This window comes from Apium graveolens, chromosome 9, assembly GCF_009905375.1.
Source record: "Apium graveolens cultivar Ventura chromosome 9, ASM990537v1, whole genome shotgun sequence".
NCBI lineage: Eukaryota > Viridiplantae > Streptophyta > Magnoliopsida > Apiales > Apiaceae > Apium > Apium graveolens.
The window spans coordinates 1802914-1825584 of NC_133655.1; the positions used below are offsets into that span (position 1 = coordinate 1802914).

Sequence of the window (22671 nt, forward strand, 5' to 3'; positions counted from 1 at the left end):
GAAATATCATAATTAACTTTTGCTGTCGTTTTTCTAATAATTTATGTTCCTGTATAACCTCCATAAACAACAAAAATGGCCATTTAGTAACCGGGAGATCCTAGGTTCTGTTAGTTGCCTTAAGTTAAGAAACTGTCCCCCGAATATGCATTTCCTTTGGATTCACCGTGCTGTTTTTTAACTTCACCTGTAATATTTTTCCAGACAAAACTATTTATACAGAAAGGCAATCCTCGTCACGACTCATCTCATCTCGTACTCATTCAATTTATTATTTATCAGATTGCAAATATCTGTGAACAAGATTGTTCCACTGATTCATCAGCAGTAGGTATCATACATACTTAAGGCATGTATTGAAAAATGAAGCCCAATCATAAAAATTTAGGTATGAATGAAAAGATGATGCCAGACATGAAATTCTATCTGATCCTCAATTATCTGACACAATCTAATTAAAATGAAATTAAATTGAAAGGTTGGAGATCATTTTGGTAATTTCCGCAAAAAAATTTAACTTCTTTAAAAATCCTACCATTGACTTCCATACGGAGAAAACTATGAATGCTAAAGTACCAAATTGGATATAACATTTATTTAAAAATACAGTAAATGTCTTCCAGTAAAGAAATGTCTGCAAATTGGACTTTCTTATAGATCAAGTTGCTGAAAATTTCAACAAAAAACTTTCTTAAAGAAAATGTCTACAAAAATGTGTGATGATCAATTCTGTACATGTTGCAGTCAGTAAAAAGGCTGAAGCATCAATCCTGCCTCATAATCCCCCTAAACGAGAAGTGAGATCAAGGAATATATCCTCTCTGCATGGTATTGTAAGTCCACCATTTGGATGATGAAAACCATATTCTTCCTCGGCTTGACTTAACAAGTTCTGAAAAGAAGAAATGTTTAAGAATGATAATGGAATCACAAATCGCTTTTTTTCTTGTTCTCCAACATAGACTGCACAATAACCTTTTGGCACATCTGACCCTTTAGAATCTGTGTGCCTGGCACTGAAGGAAGATCGTCGAAGAATTTGTTTAGCTTGATTAATAAGAGGCATACGAATAGCCATGGCTGTCAAAAATGAATGAAAAATAATAATTTCTTGATGACTTGATAATTGAAGAACCTTAGATAGTTGAGCTTAATTGTTTTGATGAGTATCTGAAGAATTGCAAGTGTATATATAGATGCAGTTTGTAAGTGGAATATATCTCGACAAGAACATGAGTGGTGCAGGTACCTTACGTGGGGTTAGTGATAAACAATAGTTCATGGACTGCACATGGCTCTGTTTTGCAACTCAGCATCGAGAAGATAATATGGGGATTTATAGCCATTAGTCTGAAATGAAAAAGCAGTTGTAAATAAAAATACTACTCAGTTGGATCTCTATATTCAAAATCAGTATCTTAATTCTGTGGTTGATTAGCTGCTTATTAAGACTGTTCAGGAACATGTTTCAGACATCTATTTATGTAATTATTGTGGCAATATGCATTGAACTGCTAATGTGGAGAATGAAACCGTCAATTTAGGAAGATACATTGGAATTTTGTTACACATGGTTCTGCCTCCTAAAAACAACATAAGAAATCAGCAATTCTTGTTTCTCTTATCTTATGGTACTGCTAAAGTACTCTCTTTGCTGAAAAAGAAGATCATCTATTTGTTGCTGTAGGCAAAACTTATTAACTCACAAAGTTAGAGTGTCTGCAACACTGAAAATCCTTGTGCGGTAAGTGTGACTTATTGTGGAAAAATTCGTCAGTGTGACTTGCAGTTTAAGTTCCTTCAAATCGTAAAAATACACTTTGTAAATGCTTAGACATTTGAAACAAAGTTCATTGTAATTATGTAAAAGTTATCATATAGAACTCTGAAAATCTCTGCTGCAGTAGCCATTTTGATCTTGGGCATGAAAATTCTTGCTGCAGAATAAAAGGCCTTCTTTAGTGCAAGGATTTTCGTATTTGCACAGAGATTTTCATGTGGGGATGATCATTTTACTGATGTGTAAAAGAATCGACATTGCTTGAAATTCACAAGTAAAAGATATTTTACGACTTGTTGGAAAATTTGAAGTTTTGTCAAAATCCTAACATTTGGTTGCTCAGTTCTTTGTTACCTCTACTCTATATCACTAATGAACTTTTAACAACTGCGTAAAACTATATTTTCCAGATTTCACATCTCTGCAAATGGGACTTTCTTATAGATTTTGCTAATGTTTCAACTGGAAAAATTCTTACAGAGAAACCCTAGTTATTACTTCAGGCAATAATTTCAACAAAAAATTTCTTATAGATCAAGTTGCTGAAAATTTCAACAAAAAAATTTCTTATATAAAAGAAAGTATAGCCAACCCTAGTAATTACTTTAGGGAAATAAAGCAATGAAAAAATGTCTACAAAAATGTGTGATGATCAATTCTGTACATGTTGGAGTCAGTAGAAACTAGAAAAGGCCTGACTCATAATCCCCCTAGGCGAGAAGTGAGATCAAGAAAAATATCCTCTCTGCATGGTATTGTAAGCCCACCATTTGGATGATGAAAGCCATATTTTTCCTCTGCTTGACTCAACAAGTTCTGAAAAGAAGATTTATTTAAGAATGATAAAGGGATCACGAATCGCTTCTTTTCTTGTTCTCCAACATAGACTGCAAAATAACCCTTTGGTACATCTGACATTGTAGAACTTGTGTGCCTGGCAGTTAAGGAAGATCTTCGAAGAATTTGTTTAGCTTGGTTAATAAGAGGCATACGGATAGCCATAGATCTGAAGAATGAATATGAAATAATGATCTCTTGAGGACTTGATGATTGAAGAAATCTCAGATAGTTGAGCTTAGTAGTTTTGATGAGTATCAGATGAATTGCAAGTGTATATATAGATGCACTTTGTAAGTGGATTACATTTCGACAAGAACATGAGTGGTGCAAGTACCTTACTTGTGTGGTTAGTAGACAATAAATGCATTGGCATTTAGGCACACATGGTTCTGCCTCCTAACGACAACATAAGAAACAACAGAATAACAACACATTGGCACTTAGGCACACTATGTAGGGCTTCTTATGAGTTGGTCATCGAAGTCTGTTACATATTTCTAACACTGGCAATCAACTTGGCTGTATTTGCAGTTTTGCAATGATAGCTGGATGTTTCTATATCTACTTGGCTATATGACAAGTCTTACTTTTCTGGCTCTTCTATCACTTTTAACACCATCCTCTCGAACTCTTTAGCATCGAAAAAGCAGGACTGAAAAATGGGAAAAATATAATGAAGAAGCGAGGAATTGAATCTCGAACCTTGTTTCATCAAGAAACGACATTTTCGCTAGGGCTGTAATTCGAGTCGGGCGGCTCGCGAGCTTGCCCGGCTCGAACTCGTTTAAGTGGGCTCGACTCGGCTCGTTTAGTTAAACGAGCCGAGTTCGGACAGAAGTTGCGACTCGTTTAATTACCCGAGCCGGCTCGACTCGACTCGTGAAATTAAACGAGCCGAGTTCGGGTGGAGTTTTTGGCTCGATTAAGTGTAAAATTAAACGAGCCGGCTCGCCCGACTCGTTAATACCGGCTCGTTTAGCTAAACGAGCCGACTCGACTCGACTCGTGAAATTAAACGAGTCGAGTTCGGGTAATGGTTTAGGGTTTAGGCTCGAGTCGAGTTCGAATTATGCCCGGCTCGAAACTCGGCTCGCTCGGCTCGAATTACAGCCCTAATTTTCGCCATCACCAAGGATATAATAAAATGCATTTTGCTCTACCAATTCAGCTACTTCCCCAATAATTTTTAATTACTTTTCTGGCACTTCTATCACTTTTAACACCATCATCTCGAACTCTTTAATATCGAACAAGTAGGAATGAAAAATGGGAAAAATTGAACCTCGAACCTTGTTTCATCGAGAAACTACATTTTCACTAAGGATATATAAATGCATTTTGCTCTACCAATTGAGTTATTTCCCCAATAATTTCCTCCTGCCCGAAGAAAGCTGTCAGTTAAAGCTAAAGCTGCAAACAAACAGAACCGAGCCGAGCCGAGCATAATTTTTTTTTAAACTAGCCGAGCCGAGCCGCGCCGAGCCGAGTTTAAAAACTGAGCCGAAACAAAATGTTCACGATCGACTCGTTTATAAACGAGCTGAGCAAAGCCAAGCCGAACACGAGTTTGCTCACGAACAACCGAGCCGAGCCGAACTCGAGCCGAGTTGAGTTGTACACTAACAGTTCGCATATATTTTTTAATCGACCAGCTTAAGGTATAGTTCGCAAATACTAGTTTCATCTTACAATTATATACCCACACTCACACCCTAGACTTGATTCTTAATCCATTGGTGTATAATTTTATCAATATATTTCACAAGTCAAGTTTTAAGAATAAAATTAATTTTATTTTAAATTATTTAGACATTCATAACTTTAGAAATCGTACATTACTTTTAAATTGTAGATGTCGATTGTCAAAGATATAGTAATTTCTGATATTTCAGTTAAATTGGTTAAAATTAGACTAGACATATAAAATAAAATAAAGAAAGCAAGCCCCTTTAAGTGGTCGAGAAATATAATTATTAAAAACTATTTTATTTTTTTTCTTAAAAATATTATAATGTTATAATTTATTTTAACAACTCATTATTTTAATTTTTTTGAAATTGTAATTTTGGTCGATTTTATCATAGACTCCTCTAATAAAAGTGTGAGATGAAATTTAGAGTTAACTTTAATTAGAAATTATTTGTTAAAATAATCAAGCTCCTGTAATATGTATTAAATTAATTATTTTATTTATTATTAAAACATGTATTAAATTTTAATTAAATTAATCATTTTACTTTAAAATAAGTATTAAATTTTAATTAAAAAATTTAAAATCTTTATACAAGTGAATAGTAAATATTTATTATTTGTTATATATAAAAATTTCATACGAGCCAAGTCGAGTTACCGAGTTCGAGCCGACTCCGAGCTGAACGAGTCGAGTCCGAGCCGAACATACAAATAACTCGGCTCAGCTCATTTAATTAATTTATCAGATTGTAAATTGTTTCTGGAGAGTAATTGTAGCTCAAATTTTCTATACATCCTTCTATCAAAGATAGTATACATCATGGGATTACTTTGCTGAACTTAAAAGTAGAAATTTACCAAAATGCCACTTTGCTGTTTATGTCGGAAAAACTGAAAGGAAGAGATTCATTGTTCCATTATCATATTTAAAACATCGTTCATTCCAAAAGTTGTTAAGGCGGGCTGATGAAGAGTTTGGCTATGATTATCCTATAGGATGTCTTACAATCCCGTGCAACGTGGAAACGTTCATTAGTGTGACTTTCAATTTAGGTTCCTCGAAATAGTGAAACACTTTAAATGCTTAGACTGTTAGACATTTGAAAAATAGTTTGTTGTATGTAAAAATTACATAAAAGTTATCACACCATTCACCGAAGAAATCTAGTATTCAACCATTCATAACTCTTCTGCACTAGTCAAATTCATATGACAATATCTGTGGACAAGAATGTTCCACTGATTCATAAGCCGTAGGTATCATACATACTTAAGGCTAATGCAGATTATGTACGTTGCTGCTATGCCATCTTGCATGCCACATCACTATTCTCTCAACAACGACCTCTAGGACCACATTCTCGTAATTGTCTCTTTTATCCTTCTTGTTAGCTTAAGTACTCTGATAGTATATGGACATGGTTGTCTTTCTCTATTCCTAGTTTGTTGCTTGCTATATGTAAAGGAAGCTGTATGGATTCAAAGGCATTATTGAATGATTATCATTTTGACATTTGTGGTTGTTTCTCATTTTCAGATTTGTATATTGCCCTATTAGTCTTTATGGTATCAGAGCCGTTACATATGCTTATTTGGTTTTGTTTTTAAATTCAACTAATCTGTATCATACTCTTTCATCATCTCTCAATCAGTTTTTATTTCAGATCTAAGAAAGCTTGAGTGTCTGTTTACCCAAAATGGCGAATGGCATGAGATTCACTATTGATTTATCCCTCAGATGGTCCTTTGTCTATAATTATTAAGTTGCCAACAGGGGCCAGTGCAAAGATTACTCATATTGGCAACTTAATATTGAAAAGTGGTCTTGTCTTGAAAAAGGTTCTTTATGTGCCTCAGTTTCAACATAATTTAATGTCTATTCACAGGCTGTCTAAGGACAACTGTGTGGTCCATTTTCACCCAGAAGGATGCTCCATTATTGATGCAGCAACAAAGCGAACACGGGCAAATGGTGCATTTCGAAATGGATTGTATTATCTCAAGGATGAGCTTGTTGTGATCACTGCTAACTCTGTCTCGAAGAAGCCAATATCAGACTATGCATTGTGGCACACATGATTGGGACATGCTTCCATCACCAAATTGAGGTATATACCTTTTCTTAGACACCATCCCTTGCCAGTTGATAAAATATGTGTCACTTGTCTAATGTCTAAGTTTGCTAAACTCTCATTTGACTTGAGTAATTCACATGCTTCTGATAAGTTTCAACTGATACATGTTGACACGTGGGGGCCTTATAGAGTGGCTACAAGAGGAAAATATAAACATTTTCTCACCATAGTTGATGATTACTCTAGAGTTACTTGGGTATATCTCCTACATCAGAAATCAGATTATCTTGCCACCATGAAATCCTTTTGCAACTATGTTGGTATGCACTTCAAACGGAATGTACAAACCATACGGTTTTATAATGTAGCAAAGTTTGGTAATGTCAACTGTCGACAGTTCTATGCAGACAATGGAATAATACACCAAACCTCATGTGTCAATCAACCATAGCAAAATGCTCGTGTGGAACGACGTCATAGATATGTGCTTGAAGTTGCTAGATGCCTTCGTTTTCAAGCTGGTCTGCCATTGGAACACTGGGGTGAGTGTGTCCTTGCTGCTGTTTATTTGATTAATCGACTTCCAACACCAGTTTTGGAGAATAAAACACCATAAGAGACCTTGTTTGACGAACCACCGGATTATGATCGTGTAAAAGCCTATGGGTGCCTTTTCTTTGCTGCGAACCCATCTCAAAATGGTGATAAATTCGGCCCAAGGGGAGTCCTGTGTGTCTTTGTTGGATACCCGTTTAATCAAAAGGGCTATACTCTGTTGGATTTGACAACCAAGAAGACATTTGTCTCTCGTGACGTGATCTTTCATGAGTCGATTTTTCCTCTCAATAGTGCAAGTTCAGATTCTTATATACAACCTACGCCTGTGAAGATGCCTCAGCCTAGTGCCTACTGCCATGATGATATAGTGTTTGAGGATGTGCAGCCAACTGATGAGACAAAAAACAATGATTCATACACATCACCACCCGAATAGGAGATCCTCTCGAGTCTTTCATAAGCCTGCTTGGTTGGGAGATTATGTGAACAGTGTGCACACAACTGCAAATGCTGTAAGCGTTGTTGACATGGTGATAAATGATCATTTCCAGTGTTTCTCAGCAAACTTGACAATTAACAATGATCCTACCAGTTTTAAACAAGCTGTGCAAAGCGAGAATTGGAGAGAACCATGAATAGTGAGTTAACAGCCTTGGAAGAGAACAACACTTGGAAAATTACTAAACATCCCCCAGGCAGGAAAGCCATTGGATGCAAGTGGCTCTTCAAAACTAAGTACAATCCTGATGGAACGATTGAAAGATACAAATCAAGGCTCGTGGTTCTGGGATGTAAACTGATTTGTGGCATTGATTATGCAGAGACATTCGCACACCAGTGGCGAAATTAACAACAGTTCATGCTCTCTTAGCTATGGCTGCAATACAAGGCTAGGCAACAGTGCAAATGGACGTGTCTAACGCATTCCTGAACGGAGATCTTAATGAAATTTTCTATATGAAATTTCCCTAAGGGTACAGTGGCATGGGATTGCGAATTATTGCTGAGTCTGTCCATACTGCAAATTGGTCAACTGGCGAATGGGTGTGTCAACTGGCGAATGGGTGAGTCAGACAAGTGGCACGCCACTCACAAATCCTCATCCTTATCAAAGACTCGTTGGAAAACTTATATACTTGACAGTGACACGTCCAGATATTGTGTTTGCTGTGCACATCTTGAGCCAACCATCTTCAGGCAACAATGAAATTACTTCGATATTTGGGAGACAATCCGTCTCAAGGTGTTCTCTTGTCATCTGCATCTCGCCCCTCAATACAAGCATACTCAGACAGTGATTGGGCGGATTGTCCGGTAACTCGTCGATCAACATCTGGTTTTTGTTTGCTTTTGGATGACTCAGGGCAATCCCGCCTTTGGGGAATCCCTCCTTTGAAGTGAAAGATGCAAAAGATCATCAGAAAGGATACAACCCCTTTCTCTTTATGATATTCCAGCCTTGGCAAACAAAGAAACAACAAGTTGTAGCTCGTTCGGTATCGCTCCATGGCACTTACAGCATCTGAAAAAACGTGGTTATCTACTCTCCTGAAAGACATGGGCCTCTCCTCCTTACCATCTGCAGTTCTGCATTGTGATAACATGGCAGCACTCACTATTACAGCCAACCCAGTGATGCATGCTAGAAACAAACACATTGAAGGTGTTCTCTTGTCATCTGCATCTCGCCCCTCAATACAAGCATACTCAGACAGTGATTGGGCGGATTGTCCGGTAACTCGTTGATCAACATCTGGTTTTTGTTTGCTTTTGGATGACTCAGGGCAATCCCGCCTTTGGGGAATCCCTCCTTTGAAGTGAAAGATGCAAAAGATCATCAGAAAGGATACAACCCCTTTCTCTTTATGATATTCCAGCCTTGGCAAACAAAGAAACAACAAGTTGTAGCTCGTTCGGTATCGCTCCATGGCACTTACAGCATCTGAAAAAACGTGGTTATCTACTCTCCTGAAAGACATGGGCCTCTCCTCCTTACCATCTGCAGTTCTGCATTGTGATAACATGGCAGCACTCACTATTACAGCCAACCCAGTGATGCATGCTAGAAACAAACACATTGAAGGTGTTCTCTTGTCATCTGCATCTCGCCCCTCAATACAAGCATACTCAGACAGTGATTGGGCGGATTGTCCGGTAACTCGTCGATCAACATCTGGTTTTTGTTTGCTTTTGGATGACTCAGGGCAATCCCGCCTTTGGGGAATCCCTCCTTTGAAGTGAAAGATGCAAAAGATCATCAGAAAGGATACAACCCCTTTCTCTTTATGATATTCCAGCCTTGGCAAACAAAGAAACAACAAGTTGTAGCTCGTTCGGTATCGCTCCATGGCACTTACAGCATCTGAAAAAACGTGGTTATCTACTCTCCTGAAAGACATGGGCCTCTCCTCCTTACCATCTGCAGTTCTACATTGTGATAACATGGCAGCACTCACTATTACAGCCAACCCAGTGATGCATGCTAGAAACAAACACATTGAAGTGGATTGTCACTTCATACGCGACAAAGTAAAGGCATGCGATATTAAAACTTCTCATGTGCCTTCTGGGTCTCAACATGCAGACATACTAACAAAGCCACTCTCAGTGACCTCTACCCCTGCGTCTCCAGCTTAGCCTGAAGGGGAGTAATGGAGATTATGTACGTTGCTGCTGTGCCACCTTGCATGCCACATCACTATTCTCTCAAAAACCACCTCTAGGACCACATTCTCGTAATTGTCTCTTTTATCCTTCTTGTTAGCTTAAGTACTCTGATAGTATAAGGACATGGTTGTCTTTCTCTATTCCTAGTTTGTTGGTTGCTATATGTAAAGGAAGATGTATGGATTAAAGGCATTATTGAATGATCATAATTTTGACGTTAAGGCATGTATTAAAAAATGAAGCCCAAACATAAAAATTAAGGCATGAATGAAAAGATGATGCCAGATATGAAATTTTCTATCTGATCCTCAATTATCTAACACAATCTAATTAAAATGAAATTAAATTGAAAGGTTGGAGATTATTTTAGTAATTTCCGTAAAAAAATTTAAGTTATTTAAAAATCCTATCATTGACTTCTATACGGATAAAACGATGAATGCTAAAGTACAAAATTGGATATAACATTAATTTAAAAATACAGTAAATGTCTTCCAGTAAAGAAATGTCTGCAAATTGGACTTTCTTATAGATCAAGTTGCTGAAAATTTCAACAAAAAACTTTATTACTTTAAGGCAAAAAAACAAAGAAAAAATGTCTACAAAAATGTACGATGATCAATTCTGTACATGTTGCAGTCAGTAAAAAGGCTAAAGCATCAATCCTGCCTCATAATCCCCCTAAACGAGAAGTGAGATCAAGGAATATATCCTCTCTGCATGGTATTGTAAGTCCACCATTTGGATGATGAAAACCATATTCTTCCTCTGCTTGACTCAATAAGTTCTGAAAAGAAGATTTATTTAAGAATGATAATGGGATCACGAATCGCTTCTTTTCTTGTTCTCCAACATAGACTTCACAATAACCTTTTGGTACATCTGACCCTTTAGAACCTGTGTGCCTGGCACTGAAGGAAGATCGTCGAATAATTTGTTTAGCTTGATTAATAAGAGGCATACGAATAGCCATGGCTGTCAAGAATGAATGAAAATAGACTTTGTAAATGCTTAGACATTTGAAACAAAGTTCATTGTAATTATGTAAAAGTTATCATATAGAAATCGGAAAATCTCTGCTGCACTAGCCTTTTTGATCTTGGGCATGAAAATTCTTACTGCAGAATAAAAGGCCTTCTTTAGTGCAAGGATTTTTGTATTTGCAGATATATTTTCATTTGGGGATGATCGTTTTACTGATGTGTAAAAGAATCGACATTGCTCAAAATTCGCAAGTAAAAGATATTTTACGACTTGTTGGAAAATTTGAAGTTTTGTCAAACTCCTAACATTTGGTTGCTCAGTTCTTTGTTACCTCTATTCTTTATCACTAATGAACTTTTAACAACTGTGTAAAACTATATTTTCCGGATTTCACATCTCTGCAAATGGGACTTTCTTATAGATTTTGCTGAATGTTTCAACTGGAAAAATTCTTACAGAGAAACCCTAGTTATTACTTTAGGGCAAAAAATTTCAACAAAAAATTTCTTATAGATCAAGTTGCTGAAAATTTTACCAAAAAAATTTCTTATATGAAAGAAAGTACAGCCAACCCTAGTCATTACTTTAGGGCAATAAAGCAATGAAAAAATGTCTACAAAAATGTGTGATGATCAATTCTGTGCATGTTGGAGTCAATAGAAACTAGAAAAGGCCTGACTCATATTTCTGATTCCGCAAGTATCATTGAGCAGTCCACAAGGACCCCTAAAACTCAAAACCCTACAACAGAATCTCACTCCATTCAGATCACTACTATACGACTGAATGGAGAAAACTTCCTACGCTGGTCTCAGTCTGTTCGCATGTACATCCGTGGCAGGGGTAAAATTGGTTACTTGACAGGGGATAAGAAAGAGCCTGATGCAAAAGATGCCACCTATTCAACGTGGGATGCAGAGAATTCTATGGTTATGACTTGGCTGGTGAATTCAATGGAGGAGGATATAAGTTCCAACTATATGTGCTACCACACAGCAAAGGAGCTTTGGGATAACGTCAATCAGATGTACTCTGATTTAGAAAATCAGTCTCAAGTGTATGAGCTGACTTTGAAGCTTGGAGAAATCCGCCAAGGTGAGGATAATGTTACTAAGTATTTTAATTCCTTAAAACGTCTTTGGCAAGATTTAGATCTATACAATAATTATGAGTGGAAATCTCCAGAGGATTGTAATCACTATAAGAAAACGGTGGAGGATAATCGTATTTTTAAGTTTCTCATTGGTCTTAATGTTGAGTTTGATGAAGGCAGGATAACTGCTAGGAAAGTCGTCGCCTAGTAATGCTTGGAAAAAGGAATCTCATAAGTACAGTTGAGAATTCTGCTCTTGCACTTGATACTAATATTGGACGAGTTGATTCTAAAAGGACTGATGAGAAGCCTCGTATTTGGTGTGATCATTGCAACAAACCACGTCATACACGTGAAACTTGTTGGAAGATTCATGGAAAACCAACAAATTGGAAGGGTTCTCATGAAGGCCGATTCAACCGTTCTCCCGCTGCACACGAGGCAAAATCTGTTACACTTAATGAAGAGCATGTCACTAATCTTTTAAAGCTGTTAAACTCTAATCTAGGCTTATTAACTGCTCCCAATGCTTCTGTTGCGCAAACAGGTAATGAAATAAAAGCCTTATCTTCTTATTTTCCTCATCATTCTACCCCTTGGATCATTGACTCGGGGGCTTCAGATCACATGACCAGTTCTTCTTACTTATTTCATACTTATAATCCTTGTTCTGGTCATGAAAAATTCGTATCGCAGATGGCTCATATTCTGCAATAGCTGGTAAAGGTTTGATTAATCTATCTAAAACCATTTCCCTTAAATCTGTTCTTCATGTCCCAAAACTTGCATGTAATCTCTTGTCAGTTAGTAAGTTATTCAGAGATTCTAATTGCCGTGTTATATTTTGTGAAACTCACTGTATATTTCAGGAGCAGAGTTCGGGGAAGATGATTGGCAGTGCTAAGTTGATAGATGGTCTCTACTATTTTGAAGATGCCTTCAAGAATAAAGAAGCTCGAGGTTTCAGTAGTATCAATTCTATCCCTAATAAAGATCAGATTATGCTTTGGCATTACCGACCAGGACACCCTAGTTTAAGAGATTTGATTGCTCTAAGTTCTTTTGCGAAAGCTGCATATTATCTAAAAATCATAAAACTCTTTATCCTTCCAGACCCTATCAAGCCTCTAAACCATTCTACTTAATACATAGTGATGTTTGGGGTCCCTCTAGAATTAAAACTTATACCGGTAGGAGGTGGTTTGTCACATTTACTGATGATCATACTCGTTTATGTTGGATTTATTTGATGAGTGAAAAATCTGAAGTTGCAGACTTGTTCACGAATTTTTACTCAATGGTGGAAACCCAATTTCAAACTAAAATTGGAATTCTTCGTACTGATAATGGAACCGAGTATTTTAAAAGAGTTCTTACAAGTTTTTTGAAAGAAAAAGGCATTCAACATCAATCTACTTGTGTTGATACGCCTCAACAAAATGGCATCGCAGAGCGAAAAAATAAGCATTTACTTGAAGTTGCACGTGCAATTATGTTTTCTATGCACGTTCCTAAATATCTATGGGGAGAAGCAATTTTAACTGCATCTTACTTAATTAATCGTATGCCTACACGTGTTTTAAACTATGTTACTCCTCTTGAACATTTCAAAAAGTATTTTCCCGAGTCACGTATTTTGTCAGGCATTCCTCTTAAAACATTCGGGTGCACTGTCTATGTTTACATATCCAATAAAGAAAGGTCAAAACTTGATCCTAGGGCTGAAAAATGTGTTTTTATTGGTTATGCCCCAAATAAAAGAGGATATAAGTGCTTTAACCGAAAATCGAGAAAAACCACAATATCTATGGATGTCATTTTTCTCGAACATCAACCGTTTTTTAAAAAGGGTTTACTTCAGGGAGAGGAACAAGAGCAAACAAAAGAAAATTTTTGGGATATGATGCCCACTCCTTTACCTAAAATTGTGGATAATGACATATTATCATATAAAGAGGATCTTGTTATGCCTCTCACTACTGGTAAAACTGGAAATCCTTGCATTGATATTCCAAGTATAACTGATTCTTTAACAGGGGGAGAAATACTATCTAAGGTTCCTATGGAACGGAGTACAGAGCTTCTGGTTTATACAAGGAGGAAAAATTATCAAAAAAGTAGAGAACCAGATATCCCTTCTGCACTAGTCCATTCAACAATCCCGGACATTGAATCTGAAAATACAGGTACTTCACATATGCCTTTACCTAGTGTTGTTAACAGTCCAGCTAGCCTTTCTCCAACTTCTAATAATTTGTCTGATCCAAATATTGCTTCTGATGATCATAATATTCCTATAGCAATCAGGAAAGGAAAGCGTTCATGTACTAATCATCCTTTGTCCAAATATATGTCGTACGGTAAACTCTCAAAAAAACATAGTTCTTTTACATCAAAAATTTCTAATCTGTTTGTGCCCAGAAACATTCAGGAAGCACTTAATGATCCAAATTGTAGACCGGCAGTGATGGAAGAAATGAATGCTCTAAGAAAAAGTGGGACTTGGGAAATTGTTGATCCACCTAAAGATCATAAAATATTTGGATGTAAATGGGTGTTTACGGTAAAATGTAAAGCAGACGGAAGTATAGAGAGATACAAGGTAAGATTGGTTGCAAAAGGGTTTACTCAAACATATGGAGTAGACTATCAAGAGACTTTTGCTCCGGTCGCTAAAATAAACTCTATCCGAATACTATTGTCTCTAGCAGCTAATTTCAATTGGCCTTTACATCAGTTAGACGTCAAGAACACCTTTCTTAACGGAGAATTAGAAGAAAAGGTGTTCATGCGGTTACCTCCTGGATTTGAACAGGTATTGGGTCATGATAAGGTATTAAGATTAAAAAAGTCCTTGTATGGCCTTAAACAATCGTGTACATGGTTTAAGCGCTTTACTAAGGTCGTAAAGGGCTATGGTTACTTTCAAAGCCAAGCTGACCATACACTGTTCTATAAACGGTCTAGGGATGGTAAAATTTCTATTTTAATTGTTTATGTGGATGACATAATTATAACAGGTGATGATCTTGAAGGAATAACATGTTTAAAGAAACGATTATCACAAGACTTTGAGATAAAGGACCTAGGAGAGCTAAAATATTTCCTTGGCATGGAGTTTGCAAGGTCGAGGGAAGGCATCTTTGTCAATCAAAGAAAATACATTCTTGATTTACTCAAGGGGACAGGACTACTAGGTTGCAAAGCTGCTGAGACTCCAGTTGAAACTAATATAAAACTTACACCTGCTAAGCCTGCAGATGTAATCAACAGAGAACAATATCAGCGTCTTGTAGGCAGGCTTATCTATCTATCACATACTCGTCCTGATATAGCTTTTGCTGTGAGTATGGTGAGTCAATTTATGCACTCACCTGGACAAGAACACTTCACCGCAGCCTACCGAATATTAAGATACTTGAAGGGAACGCCTGGAAAAGGTCTTATGTTTAAAAGGCGTGGTAATTTACAGATTGAGGTATACACTGATGCTGATTGGGCAGGAAGTGCCGATGCACGGTCAACATCAGGGTACTGCACCTTTATTGGAGGAAATCTTGTCACCTGGAGAAGCAAAAAACAAAGTGTTGTAGCTCGAAGTAGTGCCGAGGCTGAATTAAGATCTCTTGCAAATGGAATTTGTGAAGCAATATGGATAAAAAGGTTACTGTATGAGTTGAGAATTTCCATTTCAATTCCTATAAAAATCTACTGTGATAATAAAGCTGCCATTTCGATTGCTCATAATCCAGTTCTACTATTCATCTCATCTCATCTCATTCAACTATTCTGTTTTTTAATCCTCGTCACGACTCATCTCATCTCTTACTCATTCAATTTATCAGATTGCAAATTGTTTCTGGCGAGTAATTGCAGCTCTAAATTTCTATACATCTTTCTGCATAAGTATATATCACGGGACTCCACTTTGCTGAACTTAAAGGTAGAAATGTACCAAAAGGCCACTTTGCTGTTTATGTCGGAGAAACTGAAAGGAAGAGATTCATAGTCCCATTATCATATTTAAAGCATCGTTCATTCCAAAAGTTGTTAAGGCGGGCTGAAGAAGAGTTTGGCTATGATCATCCTATGGGATGTCTTACAATCCCGTGCAATGTGGAAACGTTCATTAGTGTGACTTTCAATTTAGGTTCCTCGAAATAGTGAAACACTTTAAATGCTTAGACTGTTAGACATTTGAAACAGAGTTTGTTGTATGTAAAAATTATATAAAAGTTAACACACTGTTCACCGAAGAAATCTAGTATTCAACCATTCATAACTCTGCTGCACTAGTCAAACTCATATGACAATATCTGTGAAAAAGAATGTTCCACTGATTCATAAGCCGTAGGTATTAAAAAATGAAGCCCAAACATAAAAATTAAGGTATGAATGAAAAGATGATGCCAGACATGAAATTCTATCTGATCCTCAATTATCTGACACAATCTAATTAAAATGAAATTAAATTGAAAGGTTGGAGATCATTTCCGCAAAAAAAATTAAGTTCTTTAAAAATCCTACCATTGACTTCTATACGGAGAAAATGATGAATGCTAAAGTACCAAATTGGATATAACATTTATTTAAAAATACAGTAAATGTCTTCCAGTAAAGAAATGTCTGCAAATTGGACTTTCTTATAGAAAAGAAAGTACAGCCAACCCTAGTTATTACTTTAAGGCAAAAAAGCAAAGAAAAAATGTCTACAAAAATGTATGATGATCAATTCTGTACATGTTGCAGTCAGTAAAAAGGCTGAAGCATCAATCCTGCCTCATAATCCCCGTAAACGAGAAGTGAGATCAAGGAATATATCCTCTCTGCATGGTATTGTAAGTCCACCATTTGGATGATTAAAACCATATTCTTCCTCGGCTTGACTTAACAAGTTCTGAAAAGAAGATATGTTTAAGAATGATAATGGAATCACGAATCGCTTTTTCTCTTGTTCTCCAACATAGACTGCACAATAACCTTTTGGTACATCTGACCATTTAGAACCTGTGTGCCTGGCACTGAAGGAAGATCGTCGAAGAATTTGTTTAGCTTGATTAATAAGAGGCATACGAATAGCCATGGCTGTCAAGAATGAATGAAAAATAATAATTTCTTGATGACTTGATAATTGAAGAACCTTAGATAGTTGAGCTTAATTGTTTTGATGAGTATCTGAAGAATTGCAAGTGTATATATAGATGCAGTTTGTAAGTGGAATATATCTCGACAAGAACATGAGTGGTGCAGGTACCTTACGTGGGGTTAGTGATAAACAATAGTTCATGGACTGCACATGGCTCTGTTTTGCAACTCAGCATCGAGAAGATAATATGGGGATTTATAGCCATTAGACTGAAATGAAAAAGCAGATGTAAATAAAAATACTGTTGGATCTCTATATTCAAAATCCGTATCTGTATTCTGTGGTTGATTTGCTGCTTATTAAGACTGTTCAGGAACATGTTTCAGACATATAAGATATGAAAATATACGACGTAGACATCTATTTATGTAATTACTGGGGCAATATGCATCCAACTGCTAATGTGGAGAGGGTATTGAAACAGTCAATTTAAGAAGATACATTGGAATTTTGTTACACATGGTTCTGCCTCCTAAAAACAACATAAGAAATTATGTAGGGCTTCTGATGAGTTGGTCATCAAAGGCGGTTACATATATAATTCTAACAACTGGTAATCAACTTGGTTATATTCGCGTTGATAGCTGAATATTTTTAGTTCATTTTGCAACAGTGACAAGTCTTGACAAAGCAATTCTTGTTTCTCTTATCTTATGGTATTGCTAAAGTACTCTCTTAACTGAGAAAGAAGATCGGCTACTTGTTGCTGTATGCAAAACTTATTGCATAGATAAAACTAAAATTGTATAAATCGGATAAAACTTAAAAGCAGTTTTTAAACATTACAAATATTTCACATCAGTATGAGGGTACAAAGACATAAAAAGTAATATTTGATTATTAACAGGACATTAAATTTGCGGATAAACACATGTGAATAATTAAAGGCAAAAAATCTAGAACAAACGTTTTCTGTAGCGAACTTATTGTGGTATTTAGCGCAGTAAGACAATATTTAGCGTAGTAAGACAAAATACACTAAACATCCTTGTCCGGTAAGTGTGACTTATCTTGGATTCACAAAAAAAACACTTAACATGTCTTACCACGCTTAATACACATGGTAAGTCTGCTATATCAAACACTTGCCGGGGATCAGGACCCCTAACTAAATTTTTTTATTTAAAACTTGTGTATAAGATTACTTCAAACAAAGTACAATTTGAATGTTTGTCTATTACGAAATGGAAGACCAGAACTCTCCTATATTACTGATTCCAGTTGGTTTAGTTCTTTATCTAAACTATAAATCTCTATAAACTATGCAAAATTCATGAGTACCTGACTGAGAAACCTAGGTTTTAAATTCTAACTAGTTCAGAGTTCTTTTCACAGTATCAAGTATCGGAACATCAACTTTAGCATTGTAAACAACTATGTATGTAACTAATTAACAGTTCCTTTTTTACGGTGATTATCAAGATGTTTTTATAACTTCTGTTCTGTAAATTAACGATGTGGATAACATAGAAATATTGTTCACATTTTGGAATTAGTTTTAGGTACACTTGTACTTTCTTCCCAAGACAAGACATTTGTTTATAGAAATATTGTTCACATTTTGGAATTAGTTAAGAGTTTTGCTGTTTATGTCGGAGAAACTGTAAGGAAGACATTCATAGTTCCATTATCATATTTAAAGCATCGTTCATTTCAAGAGTTATTAAGGGGGGCTGAAAAAGAGTTTGGCTACGATCATCCTATTGGATGTCTTACAATCCCGTGGACTGTGGAAAAATTTGTCAGTGTGACTTGTAGTTTAAGTTCCTTCAAATCGTGAAAATAGACATAGTAAATGCTTAGACATTTGAAACAAAATTCATTATAATTATGTAAAAGTTATCATACAGAAATCTGAAAATCTCTGCTGCAGTAGCCATTTTGATCTTAGGCATGAAAATTCTTACTGCAGAAGAAAAGGCCTTCTTTATTGCAAGGATTTTCGTATTTGAAGAGATATTTCCATGCGGGGATGATCGTTTCACTGATGTGTAAAAGAATCAACATTGCTTGAAATTTGCAAGTAAAAAATATTTTAGGACTTGTTGGAAAATTTGAAGTTTTATCAAAATCCTAACATTGGTTGCTCAGTTCTTTGTTACCTCTACTCTATATCACTAATGAACTTTAAACAACTGCGTAAAACTTTATTTTCCACATTTCATATCTCTGCAAATGGGACTTTCTTATAGATTTTGCTGAATGTTTCAACTGGAAAAATTCTTACAGAGAAACCCTAGTTATTACTTCAGGGCAAAAAATTTCTTAGAGATCAAGTTGCTGAAAATTTCAATAAAAAAATTTCTTATATAAAAGAAAGTACAGCCTACCCGAGTCATTACTTTAGGGCAATAAAGCAATGAAAAAATGTCTACAAAAATATGTGATGATCAATTCTGTACATGTTGGAGTCAGTAGAAACTAGAAAAGGCCTGACTCATAACCCCCCTAAGCGAGAAGTGAGATCAAGAAAAATATCCTCTCTGCATGGTATTGTAAGTCCACCATTTAGATGATGAAAACCATATTCTTCCTCGGCTTGACTTAACAAGTTCTGAAAAGATGATTTGTTTAAGAATGATAATGGGATCACGAATCGTTTCTTTTCTTGTTCTCCAACATAGACTGCAAAATAACCCTTTGGCACATCTGACATTGTAGAACTTGTGTGCCTGGCAGTTAAGGAAGATCTTCGAAGCATTTGTTTAGCTTGGTTAATAAGAGGCATACGGATAGCCATAGATCTGAAGAATGAATATGAAATAATGATCTCTTGAGGACTTGATAATTGAAGAAATCTCAGATAATTGAGCTTGGTAGTTTTGATGAGAGTATCAGGTGAATTGCAAGTGTATATATAGATGCACTTTGTAAGGGGATTATATTTCGACAAGATCATGAGTGGTGCAGGTACCTTACTTGTGGGGTTAGCGGTAAACAATAGTACATTGGCATTTTGTTACACATGGTTCTGCCTCCTAACAACAACATAAGAAATTATGTAGGGCTTTTGATGAGTTGCTCATTAAATTCGGTTACATAATTCTCAAAACTGGAACAACTTGGCCTATGTTTGCACTAATAGCTGAACATTTCTATTTCATTTTGCAACAGTGACAAGTCTTGACAATCTTGTTTCTCTTAACTTATGGTACTGCTAAGCACTCTCTGATTGAGAAAGAAGATCGGCTACTTGAAGCTCTACGCAGAACTTATTGCATAGATGGTTTTACTTGTCACTGGCTTACCTAACTAGATAAACTGGCTGCCACTAGGAAACAATTTAAGGTTATTCCCAAACTGATCATGACTCAGTGTCATGATCCATGACTCTGTGGCATTTTGTTGCAGTTGGTTCTGTCTCCCATCAACTGCAGAAGAAGTCTTGTAGGAACTTGTTATAGTATGCTAACTTATTTTAACCAATTTTTAGATGTTGAAATGGCAAAATCTTTGCAAAGAAAAAATAACTAATTTAAGCACTGCTACAGTTCTTTGATTGGTCATCAAAACAATCGGCTATTTGAAGTACAATGGAATAAGTTAAATGCCATTTATGTATACTATGCATTTAAAGAAAACCGTTAAAGTACATGGTATTGGAATCTAGCATAGCTGCATAGGCTGAATGAAAAAATGTCTACAAAATGTGTGATGATCAATTCTGTACATGTTGGAGTCAGTAGAAACTAGAAACTGTTGGATTTTAACGCAGCAGGGGAATGGTAAAACACTTTTACACATACAAATCCAAATAAAAACATATAAATCGTGAATAAAATTTGAGGGATCGAATCTAACCTTTTAAAATAATTCGGAGACAACGATCAGAGATCCTTAGCAGTTGCTCCTCAAGTGTGAAACACTCCACCGGTATCCACCAAGAAAACGATGCTAAGGAGGAGGAAGAAGGTGGAGAGAATTGGGTTTTCCAAAACTTTTTGGGTTTTCGGGTTCGATGTGTGTTAGATAAAATAGGGTCTATAATAGTGTATTTATATGCAAAATTTTCAGTTCCCATAAATATTATTATTATTTTCCCATTTATTATTCTCATTAATAATTAAAACACCTTTTAATTATTAATCTTTTTTCTAAACACTTTAGAAATAATCTCTCTCTTGATTTAATTTCCAAAAATTAAATCCTTTAATTAATAATATTAAGAACTTTTCTTAATTAATTTATAATCAATTAAATCTCATTTAATCAATTATTAAATTTGCCAATTAATTATTTATTTCACAATAAATAATTATTAGCCATTATAATTAATTCCTCCACCAATAATCATTCTCTTTTTATGGTGTGACCCTGTAGGTTCAATATTAAGCCGATAGTAGAAATAATATAATAAAAACTATTTTATCATTATTTATATAAATTCTCTAATTATTAAATATGATTAATTAATCACATTTATTCTACATCGTGAGTGATGCTTCTCAACCATATCGGGACTATCCGGATAATATGAATTCACTGCTTAGAATACCAAGAACCTGTCAGTGAATAGTTTCCGTACAATAAACTCCTTCTACCCTACAATGTCCCGATTAATACAAGGCATGGATCTCGTGTCAAGCCTATCTAATTCAATCAGTTTGCTTACCATTTACTATGCGTAGTTCTATGCAAATTAGAAACTCCTTTCTAATTTCATTTACTCTGGCCAGAGATTCCTGAACTAGCATAAGTGGACTCAGCCTTGAACATTCGCTTCCTTCACTGGAAGGGGTAGATCTTTATTGATCATACACTATCTTCGTGTACAAATTCCTATACCCAGAAGAGCCCTAATAATTGTCCCTGGAGACTAAGAACTAAACCAAAGCATAGTTCAGTGTCCACAAGATGACTATGATGACCTCAAGTCTAAGGATACTTGTACAACTATCACTATGTGAACAACTGTGACAGTGAGTGAACTCCATCAATTGTTCAGCTGTGCGAGTCATGTTCAGTGAACTTATTCTATAATAAGCACCTACATACTAGCTATAGTGTCACCACACAATGTCTATGAGAACAGACATCCTTCATAATGAAGCAAGCATAGTATGTACCGATCTTTGCGGATTATTAATTACCAGTTAGTAATCCTATGACCAGGAACTATTTAAGTTTAGAGTTATCATCTTTTTAGGTCTCACTATTATGATCTCATCATAATCCATAAAAAGCTTTACTCTAAATTATGGTATATCTTATTTAAACACTTAAATAGATAAAGCGCGTAATAAAAACAAAACAAGTCTTTATTAATATCAATGAAATCAAAACAGATTACATAAAAGTTATTCCTAAACCCTAATACATGATTGGACTTAGGACATATTCCTTTCAATCTCCCACTTGTACTAAAGCCAATCACTCTGGTATCTAATACCCATCTTGTCTTTATGACGATCAAAGTGACTTTCATAAAGTAGCTTTGTGAGTGGGTCTGCTATGTGTATGTGTGTCAACTCTATTTCAATACAATACAAGAAATGTTACCGCGCTCCCACTAACCCTTTTGTAGACGCATGGTTCATCTTCGCTTTTGATAAAATCAAACTCTTTGATTGTCTCATCAAAACGAATGTTCCATCTTTCGAGAAGCTTGCTTTAAACCATATGGTTCGCAGTATCTTGCACACTAGGTTTTCATTTCTCTTGGAAAGAAAACCATCTGGCTATTTGCCAGATCTCATAGTCGTAGTAAGCAGCAATCGCAAGCAAAATCCGAACTGATTATAACAGGGCTATAGGTAAAAGGTTTCATCAAAGTCAATCCATTGCCTTTGTTTGAATCCTTTTGCCACAAGCCTGGCCTTAAAGGTCTCCACCTGAC

General features: G+C 35.9%; 4 protein-coding genes across 4 annotated transcripts; 1 reads left to right on the plus strand and 3 right to left on the minus strand.

Moving 5' to 3' along the window:
- Positions 1 to 775: 775 nt before the first annotated feature.
- On the minus strand, positions 776 to 1078 carry LOC141683631 (auxin-induced protein 6B-like). Its single transcript, XM_074488367.1, has one exon. The coding sequence runs from the start codon at positions 1076 to 1078 to the stop codon at positions 776 to 778; it is 303 nt and encodes a 100-aa protein (XP_074344468.1).
- Positions 1079 to 2394: 1316 nt separating this feature from the next.
- On the minus strand, positions 2395 to 2876 carry LOC141682510 (auxin-induced protein 6B-like). The gene has a single exon (XM_074487204.1). The coding sequence runs from the start codon at positions 2780 to 2782 to the stop codon at positions 2480 to 2482; it is 303 nt and encodes a 100-aa protein (XP_074343305.1). The 5' UTR covers positions 2783 to 2876; the 3' UTR covers positions 2395 to 2479.
- An 8364-nt stretch (positions 2877 to 11240) lies between these two features.
- On the plus strand, positions 11241 to 11897 carry LOC141683632 (uncharacterized). The gene has a single exon (XM_074488368.1). The coding sequence runs from the start codon at positions 11241 to 11243 to the stop codon at positions 11895 to 11897; it is 657 nt and encodes a 218-aa protein (XP_074344469.1).
- Positions 11898 to 16242: 4345 nt separating this feature from the next.
- LOC141683008 (auxin-induced protein 6B-like) lies at positions 16243 to 17035 on the minus strand. The gene has a single exon (XM_074487697.1). It carries the CDS (start codon positions 16770 to 16772, stop codon positions 16470 to 16472), a length of 303 nt encoding a protein of 100 aa, XP_074343798.1. The 5' UTR covers positions 16773 to 17035; the 3' UTR covers positions 16243 to 16469.
- Positions 17036 to 22671: the final 5636 nt, after the last annotated feature.